The sequence below is a fragment of the Polypterus senegalus genome, chromosome 3 (genome assembly GCF_016835505.1).
Source record: "Polypterus senegalus isolate Bchr_013 chromosome 3, ASM1683550v1, whole genome shotgun sequence".
Taxonomy (NCBI): domain Eukaryota; kingdom Metazoa; phylum Chordata; class Cladistia; order Polypteriformes; family Polypteridae; genus Polypterus; species Polypterus senegalus.
This window is the reverse complement of record NC_053156.1, coordinates 237,444,374-237,461,349: the sequence shown is the minus strand read 5'-3', so window position 1 is coordinate 237,461,349 and position 16,976 is coordinate 237,444,374. Positions and strand designations below refer to the sequence as shown.

Below are 16,976 nucleotides of genomic sequence, written 5' to 3'. Positions count from 1 at the left end.
TGGAATGTACTTTCATTATAATTGAATGCATTGTAACTTTCATTCCAATAGATGGCTCATCATAAACATAAGCATTGCTTTTACATATTCATACCAAATGGCATATAACAAGGCATTGCAACACACAGACAGACATTTGTCCTTTTCCTCAGGTGGATCTTTGACTCAATGTATTGGAATAATCTAAGGTGTAGCAGAGGAAGGACAAAAACACATCTTCTGTGCTGCCTATCTTCACAGCCTTTTCCATTCCAACTTATTGCTCTGGTACCCGTGGATCTAACCCCCTCCACAGACGATGATCTGCATAAATCCTCATGGGTCTGAGTTGATACAGTACTTATAAATATTAATGTAGAGCTCTGTCATCTCATTTTTGTGCTTTCTATTAAATTTTAATTTGGGCTAAGTATTGTTAGAGCTGATTTTTACTGTTAAATATGATTTTCACTATTTGATTATATATTGATTATATTGAATGACATATCCTTGTTAGCTGTAGCTATTAATTGTTAGCTTTTGCCTTTTAGCACTCACCAGTATAATCTAGTGTAGCAGAAATTCTGACTTTGAGGGTCCATTTATCAGTAAGTTTCAAGAAAATGGGAAATGCACACTGTTTATGTACTTTTGTAATTAACAGTATAATCAAGCAGCTGCAATTCTGTCGTCTCCTTCCTTATACTGGGTCGCTCAGTGTGTGTGTCAACTTTTCCCATCCTAATTTGACTTTGTGAATTTCACTATACCATAATATATTTTGCTATTAATGGTTGTTTAAATAAATATAATGTAATTTAGGTACTAATGTAAATTAGCCTGTGGGATTCTCTGACTAGTTTCACGGAGTTTGGAAAAAGTGCTTCTCTAAGAATCTTATTGGAGGGACAGAGGATTTATTGGCAACCTGGCCTTATAAGAAATTGGAGAGAGATGTAACAGCTGGCAGATACCAACAGCCATATGTGCCATTACATGGGCAAAACAGAGCACAAGTTTAGGGAATGTAAAGGGATGATTTTATTTTTAATACAACACATTTTTTTTAAATGTTTAAATCTGCTCCATTACTGATCCAACTTAAGTTTCATCTACTACCACCCTTTCATTCAATATTTTTCTCCATTCCCACTAGACTTGGCCTTATATGAAATGCCATCAGCAATCCATGATTGACTACTGACACCAATATTGAACTTTCCTATACTGATACTTTAAACACATCATTAGACATGTCACAAACACCATTTTTAACTTGTATTCTAGTGTTAAGGCTATAAACCCATTGTACACACATTGCATTTACACTAGAAACTTTAAATGATTGTTCAGCAGATTACAAATCTGAATTTTCTCACAAAATGGTAATTAGCAATCAGACAACTTCCTCTGTTATGGGGTTCAACATGATAGGTGTGCCATTTTGTTTGCTGTACATTTTACTGATAATGAAGGCCTACAGAAGAAGCCATTTGCAGCATATAATTAAGAGAAGGCAAAGAGAGGTAGAGAATGTACCTGTATTTCTTAAACTGTGTTAAACAGTAAGTCATAATGCCATGTATCGGCTATAGCTACTGGTAAAACTAGTGACAATAAATGAAAAGCATGAATTTGATTGGATTGCTTGCCTCACTGATCTGAGCTCACCAAAACCAAAAAGCAGAGGTTCTATTGTCTGTCATGAAAATTAGTATGCATCTCTGTTGTTTGTCGTATGCAGTGTTGAAATTGTCACTGTCCGTCTAGTTGTGTGCATTTACCAAGTTTGTCTATTAATATTTTTCTGGTTATTTTCTTTTATGTTATTACAAATACAAGTTGTATTATTAAATGATGATGTTTGCTAGTTTTGTGAGGTCAGATTTTTAAAAAGACTTTGTGATGATCTGAGAGTAGAAATAATTATAATCCTATCAAACTGTGATCGAAACATGAAGCTATGTTACCTGGCAGGTGTACTACTGCTTTTAAAAATTTTTAACTCATCACTTCATATAAACATATAAAACAATATTTGAAAAGTTTTAATAAAATAGAAGACCAAAAGAAGAAAATTAAACTTTGGATATAAAGAATTAAAAAACGTAAAACTTAACTTGTCAAATGAATGAAAAGAGAAATGAAGACTACAATTTTAGCCAACTAAAATCATTTACAAAATGTCATTAGTTAATTTGTAGAGTATTTAATCTCAATGAACAATTAAACAATGATTTATGAAGGAAGAAGAAAGGTTGACTAATCTTTCTTCAGATGTTATGTTAAAACATTTAAAGACTAGTTTACATCTTGATAAATTTATGGTAAAATATTCACAGTGAATGTGGCCCTTTAAATGAATAAGTATTTAGGATCATATTCCAGTTTGCTTCTACATGCTTGTGTGAAAGTACATTTACAATCCCTGTAACGAAAACAAAATATCAAAATAGCCTAAACACTGTATGACACCTACATTAAGTTCACCTTTAACAAATCTTAGACCAAATATTGCTGATTTGTATCACACATACATTTATCTATCATGCCTCAAACAGGAAGCACTTTTATTATTATATCTTTTTGCATAAAACTGTATATGCATATATTAAGAATGGTGGCTCTAAGACTAAGGATTTGTGCTGGCAACTGGAAGGTTGTCACTTCAAATCCTATTACTGCCAAAAGGGATCCTGCTCCATTGGGCCCGTAACCTGAAAAATGCTCCAAGGGCGCTGCACAATGGCTGACCACGCACTGTGACCTCCAAGAAAAGGTCATGCGAAAACACAATTTCATAAAGTACGACATATATCAAAATCAAAAAAATAAAATATTTATACATATTTTTTTGATTAAAATATTTTGCACATTTATTTGATTATTTTGTAGTTTCTTTTTTTGTCATTTTCAAAGTGGTTCAACATATCAAATATTTTTTACATAGGGCTTTGCAGTCTCAAAAAATTACAAAATACTGGTATGAACTACATTCCTCCAATTGTGACAGTTCTAGCTAAAGCTGTGGTCAATTTGGATTGGTGATTGGATTCAAGACTGGTGAGATAAAACCTTCTTAGATCATTTAATGACAGCTACTGGCCGTCCACCCTCCACACTTGTTGCTTCACATTTTTCTATCTTTGCGAAAGACTCTCAGTCTGCTGAGAATAAAAGACACAAGGTTTCTAAAGTATATACCCACTTAAAAGTGTGTTGCAGTCACTAACAGTATTCTGCTACTGGTACTGGCTTTTGGGATAAATAAACCATCAGTGAGCCAGTGAGTTTGGAGTGTATGCTTTCTGATCAACTCCGCAGCAGATTTAGATTAAACACAGTGTTATGGTCCAATCAATGACACATGAGTCTCAGGCACTGCCCCAAAAAGAATCTGACATTATCACAAGCAAAAGGGATGCCACTTAATTTAACTCCAGGCTATAAGAGACTGTTTTCTAAACAGGTGTGCCATTTTGGACAAGTTGAAGACTGTTGTATGTGACTTCACAAGAGAAATACTTATGCTACTTAAGCAAGAAAAAAAATATGCTGTAAAATGACAGGTTTGAGAGAATGCTTAAAGCAAATATAATTTATTAACATAAACAATATAAAAATGGCCATAGTACTATTGTGCCCATCTCACAATGTCCTAATAAATATATTTTTTCTAAATCCAGAAGCACCAATAATTAACAACTGGTGAGGCAAGTCTTTGGTGCTTGTGTAAACAGCATTGGCTAATCCTGTGTAGTCTGCTAGAAAGTGTACACACAACTGTTTGGTTGTCATGTGGGAATCTTTCACAACAACCACCTTTTTGCTTATTCAACAAATAACTTAGGTTAAATCATTTCGCTCACCATGCTTATTTGCTTCGAAGCCAAACTGGTATGGTTAACTTCTTCTTTGCCATTCATTTATCTATCTGAGTTTTTCTATATTAAACATGGTACTTTCGTACCTTGTTACAGTCACGGCTATAAATGATGAAGAAACCATATGGCCAAATTGAAAATTACAGGAATTGCAGAAAATCAACATTGGCTTACTCAGTTAAAATTGTAATAGTAATGCAACAAGATTGTCAACTCATAAACCTGAAGTTACATCTAACTCAACTTGTATCTATAGTATGACAGATCTTCTAATCATACAAGAAAACAGCTTCTGCTTTCTTTCCCCTTTTCCTCAACAGAGGTAAATAACTACCATGTGTTTGATTTTTCTTTTCAGCAGCTTTAAAATAATCATTTTTGTATCCTTTTCCAGCACTGATGATGCATATCCTAAACAGTCTTGAGTAATATGACATTGCCGAGCTATCTGCATAATGAATAGTTGCTAAACGGCTGGAACACATTACTTAAAACAGAGATATCTATTTTAAAAAGAAAGATTATGTCACTGCCATAACATGATTTTGAACAACTATAAGAACAAAACAAACATTTTTGCAAATTATATATTTTTAGTCATTTAATCACCAGTTCTAGCTCAAAATATTAATAGGCTTCTGCCAAATTATTTAGCTTTCACCTACTGACACCAAATACATACATCAAAGATAACTATAAGGTTAATTCTAAAATTAGAGTGTGTGCACTAAGAAGAAATAAGAACACCTGGCAAAAAAATGTTTAAAGTATGTGCCCACCTAAATGGAGGAGTGAAACACAATAACACTAAAGAATATATTTTAAGAAATATTCAAAAAAATATTATATTTACCTTAAAATCAAATTGTTTCTGTATACATAAAAAGCAAGAATAACTATAAAGGCTTCTTAACATATGTCCATATGCATGTACGCTATTTTAAAATTTACATATACAGTACAGTAGCAGTTAAACGTTCTGATCGCATGTGTGTTTTTCAGTCTCAAAGACAATTTGATCATAAAGGCTTATGTTTAAACACATGAAATTTGCTTCACAGATAAATGCTGTATAAATAATGAACTTGATGCCGATGTATGAATTTATTTCAAAACTAAAATATTATGTAAAAATTTTTTATGAAATCTACTCATACTATGTTCTCCCCGTGTCTGCGTGGGTTTCCTCCGGGCACTCTGGTTTCCTCCCACAATCCAAAGACATGCAGGTTAGGTGGATTGGCGATTCTAAATTGGCCCTAGTGTGTGCTTGGTGTGTGGGTGTGTTTGTGTGTGTCCTGCGGTGGGTTGGCACCCTGCCCAGGATTGGTTCCTGCCTTGTGCCCTGTGTTGGCTGGGATTGGCTCCAGCAGACCCCAGTGACCCTGTATTCGGATTCAGCGGGTTGGACAATGGATGGATGGATACTCATACTAAAAAAGTTTTCAGAACTTTAGTGAAATTTAGAGTTGGCAGATTTTGATTCACAGTTATTATATCATTCTAATTACTACATGTGCCTCTTTAAAAAATAATTTAGAAAATTTCTTTCCTTGTGAATTCATTTGAGTTAATTACTTGTGTTGTGTTAGTATAAATACACCTATTTGGAAGAAGGTCATTTTATCTGATTATAGTCCACAACATGTTATTCCCTGGCTTATGTGTATTTTATATTTTATTGTTTTTGTTATTTTTGAGTTATTATTTTAATGTCTTCATGTAATTTGGTTTGTATTATATTTTGTGTATCATGTCTTTAAATATTCCATCATTTCTTGTGTTTCTGAGTGGAATAAAAGTAGGCAGGGACACCCTGATGTAATGGCTGCTGTGCCCTCCCTCTGTCCTTGTCAACGTCAACTTCAACGTCAGAGAATGGTTCACAGCAATGGATCATTGAGAATTGATTGTTGGAGTTCAGTGAGTATTATTTTATTTAGATATTTTTAGTCCTGGATTTTTCACTTCTGACAGCGGATTTTGCTTGTGGGTTTTGTATTGGGACTTATTAGCTATGGGTTGCCATAGTTGGAAAACCCTTTTTGCCATGTTATCTTTTTTTTCTATTTGTGGTCCTTCTTGTTGTTTTTTGTAAATACATTCTCAATTTGATATTTTGTTTTGTGTTGTCTCATCAAGCATGAGGTTTACAGTTTTCCCCCTGGGATATTTATAGTATTTTTCAATTTTTAAAGCCATCTTCCTACTTTGGTCCTGGGCAGGCAGAAGTAGTGTTTGGGGGATGGCAGCCTTGGGTAATACCATTCCTGGGCAAGTTTACAAAGGCCTGGGCCTACTTGTGGAGCTTTTTGAAGGCCTTATACCCCTTTCACTAGGTCTGTGACTCAAAATTATAAGAATGGCATGAACGGTTCAGCTTGCCAAAAAGACAGAGAAATCTATCATTACTTTAATAAATGAAAGTCAGTCAGTTCATAAAAAATGAAAATCCTTTAAAGTTTATTTCAAGTGCAGTTGCAAAAACCATCAAGAGCTGTCATTTCATGACTGCTACAGGAACAGCAGAATAAAAGTCACCTCTACTGCAGAGAAGTTTTATTAGAGTCACCAGTCTAAAAAATCACTAATTACCTGTATATCAAATTACAACCCAAATAATTCCTAATTCACAGATTTCAGGATACAGATACATGTTAACATCAATAGTTCAGAGGAAACTGCATGAACCATTCGTGGTAGCAATACTGCAAAGGAACTACTACTGAAGGAGACAAATAAGAAGAAGAGACTACAACGGGCCATGAAACTCAGTGGACAGAAGACATGAGACCAGCGGAAATCTTTAAAAATAATGTTTAAATGTGGTTTTACCGCAGTGGTTCCAAACAGTTATTCACAGAAACTAAAAACATTCAGCTGATATCCTCAGAACACAAAATACCTGATGAAGATAATGCGGAAGCATACTGTATTCTTTGTCAACCGGTTTCTTGGTAATTGAGATCATATCATCCACAGGTCGACTATTTTTTGCTGTCTCAATTTTCAATTTTTCTGGCATTTCCAAATCCTCTGGTATAAAAGACACTGGAGATCCATTAACTATAAAGTCCATAGAGGTGGTATTGTATTCCTCATTGGCAGTGTCTAAAAAAAAGATTACAACATTACTTTCAATGTAAACTTATAGTAAATATAAGTAATGCACAAAAGACAAGACATGAACGTACCAGCCTACATAACTGAAAATCCAACACAGAAAACATCTACCAGACACATCAGGGCAGAGTATAAAGTACATGGTTTAGTACTCCTGTTTCAAAAGAAATAAAACTGTTCATTTATTTTAGACCTTTTGGTTTGAGCCTCATTTACTCAAATCATAATTCACCATTAGTGTGCCACAATTCAAAGGCTTAAAAAAGAAAAGAAAAAGAAACAACCCATATTTAAAAAAAAAAGAGTGCTACAACTTTGATTTTCTTGGACAACTTATTATTTCTTAGCAAAGCAAGTCATGCTTGTTATAACCAGTTCACTCAATGTTCAGTAATGAATGAAGGCCATCAAAGATATACTACTTACTCATTCCTCTTGGTGGGAATCATCTGCATGGTTTTTATACTCATTTATTATATAAAAGAAATTGTACCAGTAAAGAAATGTATTAGTTCATGACGTATACAGCTAAATATTTTCTGTTATTCTGGATCTATGAGTGAAAAAAGTAGGGTAGCTGCCATTGTTTTTAAAAAATATAGAGAAAGTACAGTGTAGGTGAGACAGTAGAAGCAGTTAGTGAGATCTGCAACCGAATAGAGTTGTGTAGAAAAAGAAAAAAGAAAAAAAAAAAACAGAGTATTACCAAAATTTTGACGTGTTCTGAAATGTATAATCAATACCCAGAGTTCAAGAACTGAGACATTTTTGTTCTATGTGTATAGTAGGTCTATAAACCATTGCAGCAGTATTAAGGCTTTCAATGCATCATCAATGGGAATGTAAAAACAATACATCTTATTGTTACTTCCATGACAACATGCGATCCTTCTACATTCCAACAGATGGCATACCTCAAACCTTTACTTTGCTAAACAGATTAGTATGCTAAGTGATTTTAAGTCCAACATGTTAGGTTTATTTTGCTACAGCACATAAACAGCTTAATACAAAACATGCAATTTGCAATAATTGTCAACAAAAGTGAAGCACAACTGAAAGAAGAGCTTGAAGGTCGATATACATTGAATTTGGAATTCAGATATAAATATAATCAAAGAGAAAGCCAAGAAGCACTGAACCTAAGGTGAAATTCACTTATCACAAGCAGCAATATTCATAAGATTCTAGACTCTTTGCTCTTGTCTTGATTGGTCAAAGTTCACCTCTGCATGAGCTGCAATGAAGCTCTGTGAGCTAAGATAATGAAGTCTAGTATGTTTAAAATACCATAAAAGTAAGGGGATGCAACACATTGCAGGATGTTTTTCCAAGGGCTATTTTATAAGAGATTTGTATGAGCATTTCAGAACTGAATCATGTTCAACATGGTTTGCTTATGTATAAAACAGTTTAATAGGTTATTATGAAAATATCTCCTGACATTATACATTACAAAATATTGCTGATTTGATTAACAATACTTAATATTTTAAAACCTTAAAAGTCACACTTTTCAGTAGGTCATAATGTTGGGTATTTTACAATTATGAGTTTTGTATTGCTAAAACAATCCTCTTTTGTTAGTACTTTCATGCTGCTAGTGCAGTAAAGAATGTCACTTAGTCTCACCAAATCAAGTTATGATACTGAAAAAATCTTTGAAATCTTGAAAGCAGAAACTACGGTAGGTGACAACTGTTATTTTAGATAAGTGCCTCAACTAGAAAATTGAGCACATGGTGAGGTTTTTAAGGCTGATACTGATCACCAATTTCATTATTACTTGGTCGGCCAATTCCGATACCAATGTATCGCACACATACATAATCACACAATCACTTAATTTGTACTGGCAATTAAACACTGCTTAAATATAAATAATACCTGCATTATCATTTTAATCATTAATTGCACTACAGATTGTTTTACTGTTAAAGTATACATTTACTATGTTTATATCGGTGTTTCTTTATTCTTCTGTATATCAGCTAGACATGCGTGATTATTGAGATGTATATGAATTACCATTTTAATAATGCAGCACTTGTTTCTTACCAAAACATATGCTGTATGACAGCAACAAATAATAAACACAGTACAAATCTTTAAAAAAGCCAAAACCGTATCAAATGTTCATAAATTCTTTATCAAGAAGACACAAAGCTGACATGCATAACAAGTTTATAAGTAAAAGACAATTTTTTTTCTGTTAACAAGCCTATTGTTTATTAAGCAGCACTTTCAAATTCATCTTTACCTTTCTGTTTCCAACTGAAAATGTATGCTGCTGCACTTAAATAAAACAAGCTTACTGTCCAAACTCAAACAGTCTCCATTTTAATATAAAGGACAAAACAAAATGGTCTGAATTCATTAATGTAGCTTTTCTTGCTGTTTGCCAATTCATTTTTCTCTTTTTATTACTCTACTTTCCTTAACGTAAAGGATAATATTTCAATCATCTCTCGGCCTCTTGTAAAACAAGCCTTGACTTACTTTGTTTACACTACAGGAAGATTGCAAAAACATAAAAAAATAAAAAGACATGCTCCAGCTCAATTACCATAATACCATGCGGCACTACAACTAAATTACATAAAGCCTAGAAAAGCAGGGGCTAAAATGATTATTTTTTTGTGATTTACCGAACACCGATCAAGTCTTTTCCAGTGAAAATCAACAGATTCAGATCAGCGGCCAATCAATTGGAGCAACTCTAATAGAAATGTTAGGGAATTTTTCATTATTACCATAAATATAAATAGATAAAGTAAACATCAAGTACTGTACTATTTAGTATGTAATTTAAAAACTCAGTTTAATATCTTGAACAAGTTAAAATGAGTTTGGGTTTACAAGTTATGTTAGGTTTAGAAATTTATCCTTATTAAAATCATTCTTGTGCTCTCAGAATCAACACTAGATAAACATTTGTCTAACATTAAAGATAATAACGAATTTGCAAAGAAATACAAGGTGAAATATGGGCCACAATACCTTAAGCTACAGACAACTCTCACAAGAAATGTGTGACAAAATTTGCTACTGAAACCTCAGATAGAAGTCAAAAGAAAATCCTTCTTCTCTAAGCGACTTTTCTCCAGTACGGTACTTCATCAGCATGACAATTAAACAGAAAGGTTGAAAACAGAGATACAATCAAATCATGTATGGTTTACTACTATTATGATATTTACTGAAAAATTTTGATGGTTATTATAGTGTTTTGGGTTTTTTGATATATTTATTTGATATTAGTCTTTAATTTCATTATCATTTTATTATAGTTAGAAATACAGGGTGGCGCAGGGAAACGGGAAATTTTGGAACTAGGTGTTGGCAACCCTAGGGCATCGGAATTTGTTTGGGACCAATGAGACCTTGTTTAGAACCCCTTTCCATTAGTTACTGTATAATGCAGCAGTTGAGTGGTGTGGAAAGAGTGTTCGCTGTGAAAACCTTTTATAAGAATGGTGATAGTATGACTGCTGCGCAAAGGGAATTTAGGCATTATCAGTTAGGACGTCATGATTGTGTCCTGTCTGCTCATGCAATTACAACAAGGTTGCATATTTTTGAGACAGGTTCAGCCTTAAAAAAAAGAAGTTGCCAGGAGGAGCTAGACGATTGTTTGGAAGGCGTGTTATTTTACACAACGGTGTAAAATTCCATGGCCTCCAAGATCCTCAGATCTCACTGTTTGTGACATCTTAAAAGCAAAGTGTACCTCACACGTCTTGCAACCATTGCTGAACTAAAAAGGAGAATTAACAAGGAAATCGCTGGCATTTCTCTTGGCATGTTAGAACGAGTAATGCAGAATTTCCACAACAGGCTGTCAGAATGTGTACGGAGAAATGGACAACAACTTCATGATGTTTTCTTCAAAACATAAAATGAATACTGAATAAATATTGATTACCATAATTAACTGCATATCCTATGCATTTCATCATTAAATGTATTTTGTAATGTGTTTATTCGTGTATTGAACATCAATTGAATATTTTCCATTTCCCTGCAGCACCATGTATTAAGCATCTTTGCCAAATTATTTTCTACAGCCGTCACCAAATTACAGATTCCACAAAGAGTTACTTATGTTTGTTTTTGGTAAAAGAATTTTGCTACAAGACTTTTGTGCTTTGTTTACTTAATTAAATTTAGCTTTGGAGATAGATCAAATAGATGTTCTAGTTACAAACTTTGCCTCAGTATTAAGGCTATACTTTCATCTTCTAGTCACCATTAAAACATAAATTGCTGCTATTAAGTCTGGAATCATCATTTTTATTTTCAAAAAAGAAAATAGCACAGTGCAAGAAAAACGTTTTCATAGATTTCATTGTGTTTCTACCCAAGGGTTACTTTCCGCACAAAGACACAGAGGGCTCACTATGGACTTCAGTCATTTCATAGTGTAAATTCACTAACGTATTTACAACATTTGTTTCAGTAATATGTTTATGTGAAAATAACAATTTTTTAGATCTGCATGTGTATATGGCTTAAAGTTCTTTGTTAATGAAAAAAGATAATATGAAGAGATTTGTTTTGATGACATATCAAGCTCATATCGGATTCCACATTTAGACTTGTTCGCCACCTTATGTTATTTCAGGTCATTATATTTTTTTCTCAACAAAAAGCATAGACTTTATTGCTATTGTCTGGTTTCAAAATGTAGTTTCACTTTTATAGGGTTTCATTTATTTAGTGGTCCAAATTTCACAACTTAAAAACAATAAGGTTTTGGATCCTATTCATCACCTGACCATATAATCTCAAGCTCAAATAGTCACTGTTTTCCTTTCACTTTATTCTCACAGCTTTTGACACCTTAGTAGATATTTTTTATATGAACCTTAACTATATTTCACAAATATGATATGTTTAATGTTTCCTGACACATTATTTTGAAGCTTGACTTGCCAGTAACATAACGTTCACAAGTCAAAACACTTGAATTTTTATCTCTATTTTTCATCTTGTTTGAATTTTTATAGACTCCAATATTTCTTAATTTTTATTTCAAGGTGATTTCTTAAAATGTGATCTTACAATAACCCAATGACTGTAAAGATAATACTTGTTTTTGTTATATTACAGGCTTTCCCAATTTCCCTAATAGCAGGGAATTTCTTTTAGCAGCAACCAAAGCCACATGAATAACAATACACAAATACCTTTCAAATTTATTAATATAGAACAATCCACTGATGTTAGGATTTGGTGCAAGTTTCCAGGAGAGGAGTGTTTCCAAAAACATTTCCAAAAATCCCTCCCAATAGCAGCCTCAATTGCAAACATCCTACTTATAGGCTCAGTTTCACAAACATACTGTCATTTACTAATATAGATGTAACTGCACAGTACAAGCATATTTGACACTGGCACTTAAATTGGTATAAACATACTAGGGATCAATTAAATTTTTTTGCCTTTTTCGAATCACTTTTCCTGAGGTTCCGAGTATCACAAAGTTTACTGTTCATAATTTAGTGCAATAAAGAACAGAACTAAGCTCCTAGCTGTCTGTACACTGTGAATGATGCTGTATAAAATATTAATTACAGTACACTGCTGGCCCCAAGGATGTGCTGATGACTCGTCATAGCTTCTGAAGCCTATTTAGGTTCAAACTTTAGCCTGAACGTTGTCCGCCTGAAATCTTATATTCTCAACTATCTTTAGATATGCTCATGTCTCAGAGATGTTGGTTAGGCTAATTGGATGAAATAAAAAAATATGTGCCTTTTATTACTGTAAGCATAATTTCATTAATTATTTTGACTGTTAAAATCAATACATAATTAGAAAGAGGATGTGTGGTGGCATAGTGTCAAGTGTCAGTGCTTCACAGCTCCAGGACTGCCTAATACAGTATAATCCAGTTTCATATAGTAATTCAAAAGCACCATCACTAGTCCTGAATGTGTTTAAAATAAGTAGATGATACAATAATATATGAAATGAATAGTGATTTTAATCTAAGCATCTAGATCTAGGTACATTGACTAAAAAGGATAGGTGGTCTCATGTTGCACTGGAGTATGTGTGCTGTCCAAGTGGTTTCTTAAGTTTTGTTTACATTTAAGTTCCATTAACCTTGGTTTATTCTACCACAATGTATAAAATACATCCCGAACCTTTGAAATTCTTAGTTTGGTTTGGCGGCTATGCAAGTATCTCCCGGGATCATTCATTCATCTATTTTTTAACTGAATCCATGTAATCTACTTCAGCTACCAACCTATCAATATCTGGTCTTATCATAATGCCTAGCCATAGCTTACACAACTCCAGTTCAAGTGCAAATTGATTAAAATAGTGCAGTGTCTTCTAGATGAAAAAATGAAATAAATGCCAAACTTACTCTTCAATACATGTGTATTACAAATACAAAAAATAAAAGCAAGCAATTTTAAATTTAAGAAAATGAAATTCGGTTATTTTCTGTTTGTTTGCTGTCTTTTTCTACTAATCACTGACAGAAGTAATGTAAACATACAGGGTAACAAAACTTCCTGTTTCTTTATCTCTCGATTTTTAAAATTTCTTTCTCGTTATTCATTTAGACTTGTAAAGAAAAAAAGTTTTAAACCACAATGTGTTAAAGAAAATTTGAAGATTTCAATCTTATACGTATGTGAACATTATTCAGGACTTTCATAGTTAATATTTTCAAAATTTACTGATTAGTTGTAAGTGAAACCTATGGAGCCCACTTTGCCATTGAGTTTGGCTAAAACATGAAAATATTCAGGAACTGCATTAAAGTCAGTGGGAAAGTAGGAACTGAACTAGTTTTGAGTTGGCTTTAATGGTGCAATAGTCTTTTAAGTGTCCCTGTGGGCTAGAGAAGTGTTTGTCAACTATGCTGAAACAATTATTATGAACAAAAAAGGTGATGTGAGTTGTTAGGCGGCAAGTGCTAACTCTGCCACAAACTAGCAATAAGTAAAATATATATATATATATATATATATATATATATATATATATATATATATATATATATATATATATATATATATATATATATATATATATATATATATATATATATATATATATATATATATATATATATATATATATATATATATATATATATATATATATATATATATATATATATATATATATATATATATGTCAATGTGCTCACAGATTGCACAAATCAAACTTTGAGGCCTGATAACTGCAGCCAAGTCACCACATGCCGGGTCCATATAAGAGAATGGGGCACAAGCCAAATGCTTGTGCAACAAACCTTAAACCCTGTGAAATAATAATAATTGTTACTATTTACAAGGAGTTTGTATGCAGCTGGCACATCATTTTTGTTTCCAATTGATTTGTGGAGATTCTTCTATGAAAAAAGATAGAAATGCCTTGTGAATAGTAATAAATCTTTCTCTATTAATATTATTTTTTATTTTTTTATGTGTTTTCTGACTTTGTGGGGGGTTACCGGCTCCTAAGGTATGTTCTGATTAGGTGCTAAACAGCATCACTAATTACATAAGTATTCAGTATGTGTCCCATTCCTTTATATGGACCCAGTGTGCAGTGACTTGGCTGCAGCTCTGTCCTTCAAGACCCAAAGACTGGTTTGCACTGCTTTGTATACCAGCACTTTCCTGTTTGAGATTCAGAGGGCTGGCACATAAAATATACCTACTGGTAAATATCTGCACACCCAGAGAGCCTTTAAGTCTAGGGATTTGCGTTATATACTCGGAGGACTGCTCCTGTCAGCATATGATCTATGCTGCATAATGAGGAGCTTAATCCAGTAGTGAAGACACAACACATAATTACTCCATGCAGGATAGCAAAGTGTTTTCAGAATATTCTCATTAAAGTCAGCTAATGTACCCCTCAAATGTTAATACTGTACTGTAAAATTTTTTTTTAAATGCATGGGGAGTAAACCCATCTGGAATACTGACACCAAGAATGCATGAATCAGACCGGGCAGTAACTTAAATATAATGTGGAGTATGCTTACAGTACGCCTTTCTGAAAGTTCTGTGAATTGCTGCTACAGCTTTGTGATGCCACAGTGTCCTCACAAGGCATCATGGGGCGCTGGGAGAAGAAAATATTTATATAAGCTAGCCTAAATATTCGGTAAACAAGGTCACCAGTGAACACAGCATATTCGCTCCTAAAACACTTTGGCAAATTTCACCAATCAGCACTGATACTGATATATTATTGAACTAGGCTTTATTTAAACAATTAATGACACCTAATATATAAATGTCTTTATGATATAAATCAATGTGAACAATTTCAGTCTTCATGAACAATGTATCTGTTATAAAAACCACTGTAAACATTGGACTGTCTGAAAAATGACATTCGTTCTCTAAGGAGCAGGAATTGTTCAGTCAGAGAATAAAAGCCATAGTTGCACAGCGATTGTGCGGTCTGATTAAATATATGCAACCACAATGAAGTGGTTTAGCTAAAGAATATTATCATTACAACTAAGAGGAAACCCATAATGAAGTATAATTTGCAAAAAAAAAAATTACAGGAGAAACAAATTAAGTAATCCTTGCCCAAAAAGACTTGAAATTTCAAAAGCAAAAACAATGACCTAGTGTTTTACAAAAAAAAGGCATTTCTTAGCCACTAATTCTGAACTCTGAAAAGCATATCAAACATATTTAGAAAAATGAATGGCAGTGACAGGGAATTAAAAGTATGCAAAACATCCCAAATGACTACATGGCATGCCAGAGTAACTGGAGAACCTGTATCTATTTATTTAAACACTAGGTTAGAAGGAGTACTTTATGTTTTTACTTTACTGGGCAAAATTAACTTTAGCATCAAGAGTAAAAAGTCATAACATATCAAATACAAAGAAAATATGCAAAAAAATAAAGTGTGTATTTTATCAGATAATCAAATTTAGATCTAACGGCAATTTGAAAATGCTGCAAAAGTAAATTTTTACCCAAATGCATCTTGGAGCCTTTTTTGCTTTTTGAAGGAGATCCATTTTCCTTCAGTAGCTCTGGGTTTGCACTTGACGAAACGCTACAGTTGTTCTCATTTTTCAAGCACTGCATCAAAGTCCCCGTTTCACTAGCAGTACTGTCTTCATTATTATTGTCACTGTCCTGTTGGGCCAGTTGGGATAATTTAACAAGGCTCTGAATCTGATTCTTATTTACATCAGATGTTTGTGAAGTTTTGTGGCTGGACCCGGACTCTAAATTGTTGTCTGAGTCTAGAGCCTTATTTAGTTGCTTCATTGATTTATTCTCTTGTGTTTCTTCTTCATCCATGGGAGCTGCAAGCTTTGTATCATTAAAATCTCTTTAGTTTTGAAGCCATTTCTAAAAATAAAAAAAAAAACAAAGATTTAGTTTCTTATCTATATATTTAACATAATAGAGATATTAAAATATGTAGATTGCATGCTTGTCAGGTAAGTTTTTTTTATTACAACCATGGATGGAGATAAAAAAGAATATTTTGATATGTACTGTAGATGTCAAAAACGTAATAATAATAATAATAACAATAATAATACATTTTATTTATATAGTGCTTTTCCCATGCTCAAGGCACTTGTAATTTAGCTTCAAAATGTGACATGATTTACTTGTATGTAACAAACACAAATTTTGTTATATGAAATTCTAAATTTTAAGTAAAAAATGAAAAATATATTACCAAATTTATTTACTTCTTCAACCTTCTAAGATGCCTTTCTGCAGTTGCATTAGCATTTCAGTTTCTTTCTAGAGGGGCTGTAAATGGTAATAAAAAGATACCTTAAAAAATCATCCAATAAGCTCCAATTAATCTTTCATCTACTAGTACTGGACACTAGGTGAAAGACAGTTGCAACATTAGATACCAGCAAAAAAGGTGGCTCCTCAAGTATGCTGTCATCTCAAAAGTCCACAATATGTACCAAACACTGCATTCAGAAACCATTTTTATAAACATGGAAAC

General features: G+C 33.1%; 1 protein-coding gene across 2 annotated transcripts in view; it reads right to left on the bottom strand.

Annotated features, from left to right (window-relative positions):
- Window positions 1-16,976, bottom strand: part of cnsta (consortin, connexin sorting protein a) — a 132,037-nt gene that overhangs the window by 66,229 nt on the left and 48,832 nt on the right. Inside the window, exons 3-5 of one of the 2 annotated variants that reach the window (XM_039748804.1) lie at window positions 16,692-16,768; window positions 15,967-16,351; window positions 6,769-6,974 (exon numbers count right to left, since the gene is read on the bottom strand). In XM_039748804.1, the coding sequence (XP_039604738.1) occupies window positions 6,769-6,974; window positions 15,967-16,300 (540 nt within the window). In that variant the 5' untranslated portion in view covers window positions 16,301-16,351; window positions 16,692-16,768. The remainder of the gene's footprint in view (window positions 1-6,768; window positions 6,975-15,966; window positions 16,352-16,691; window positions 16,769-16,976) is intronic. The other variant, XM_039748805.1, reaches the window with a different exon arrangement.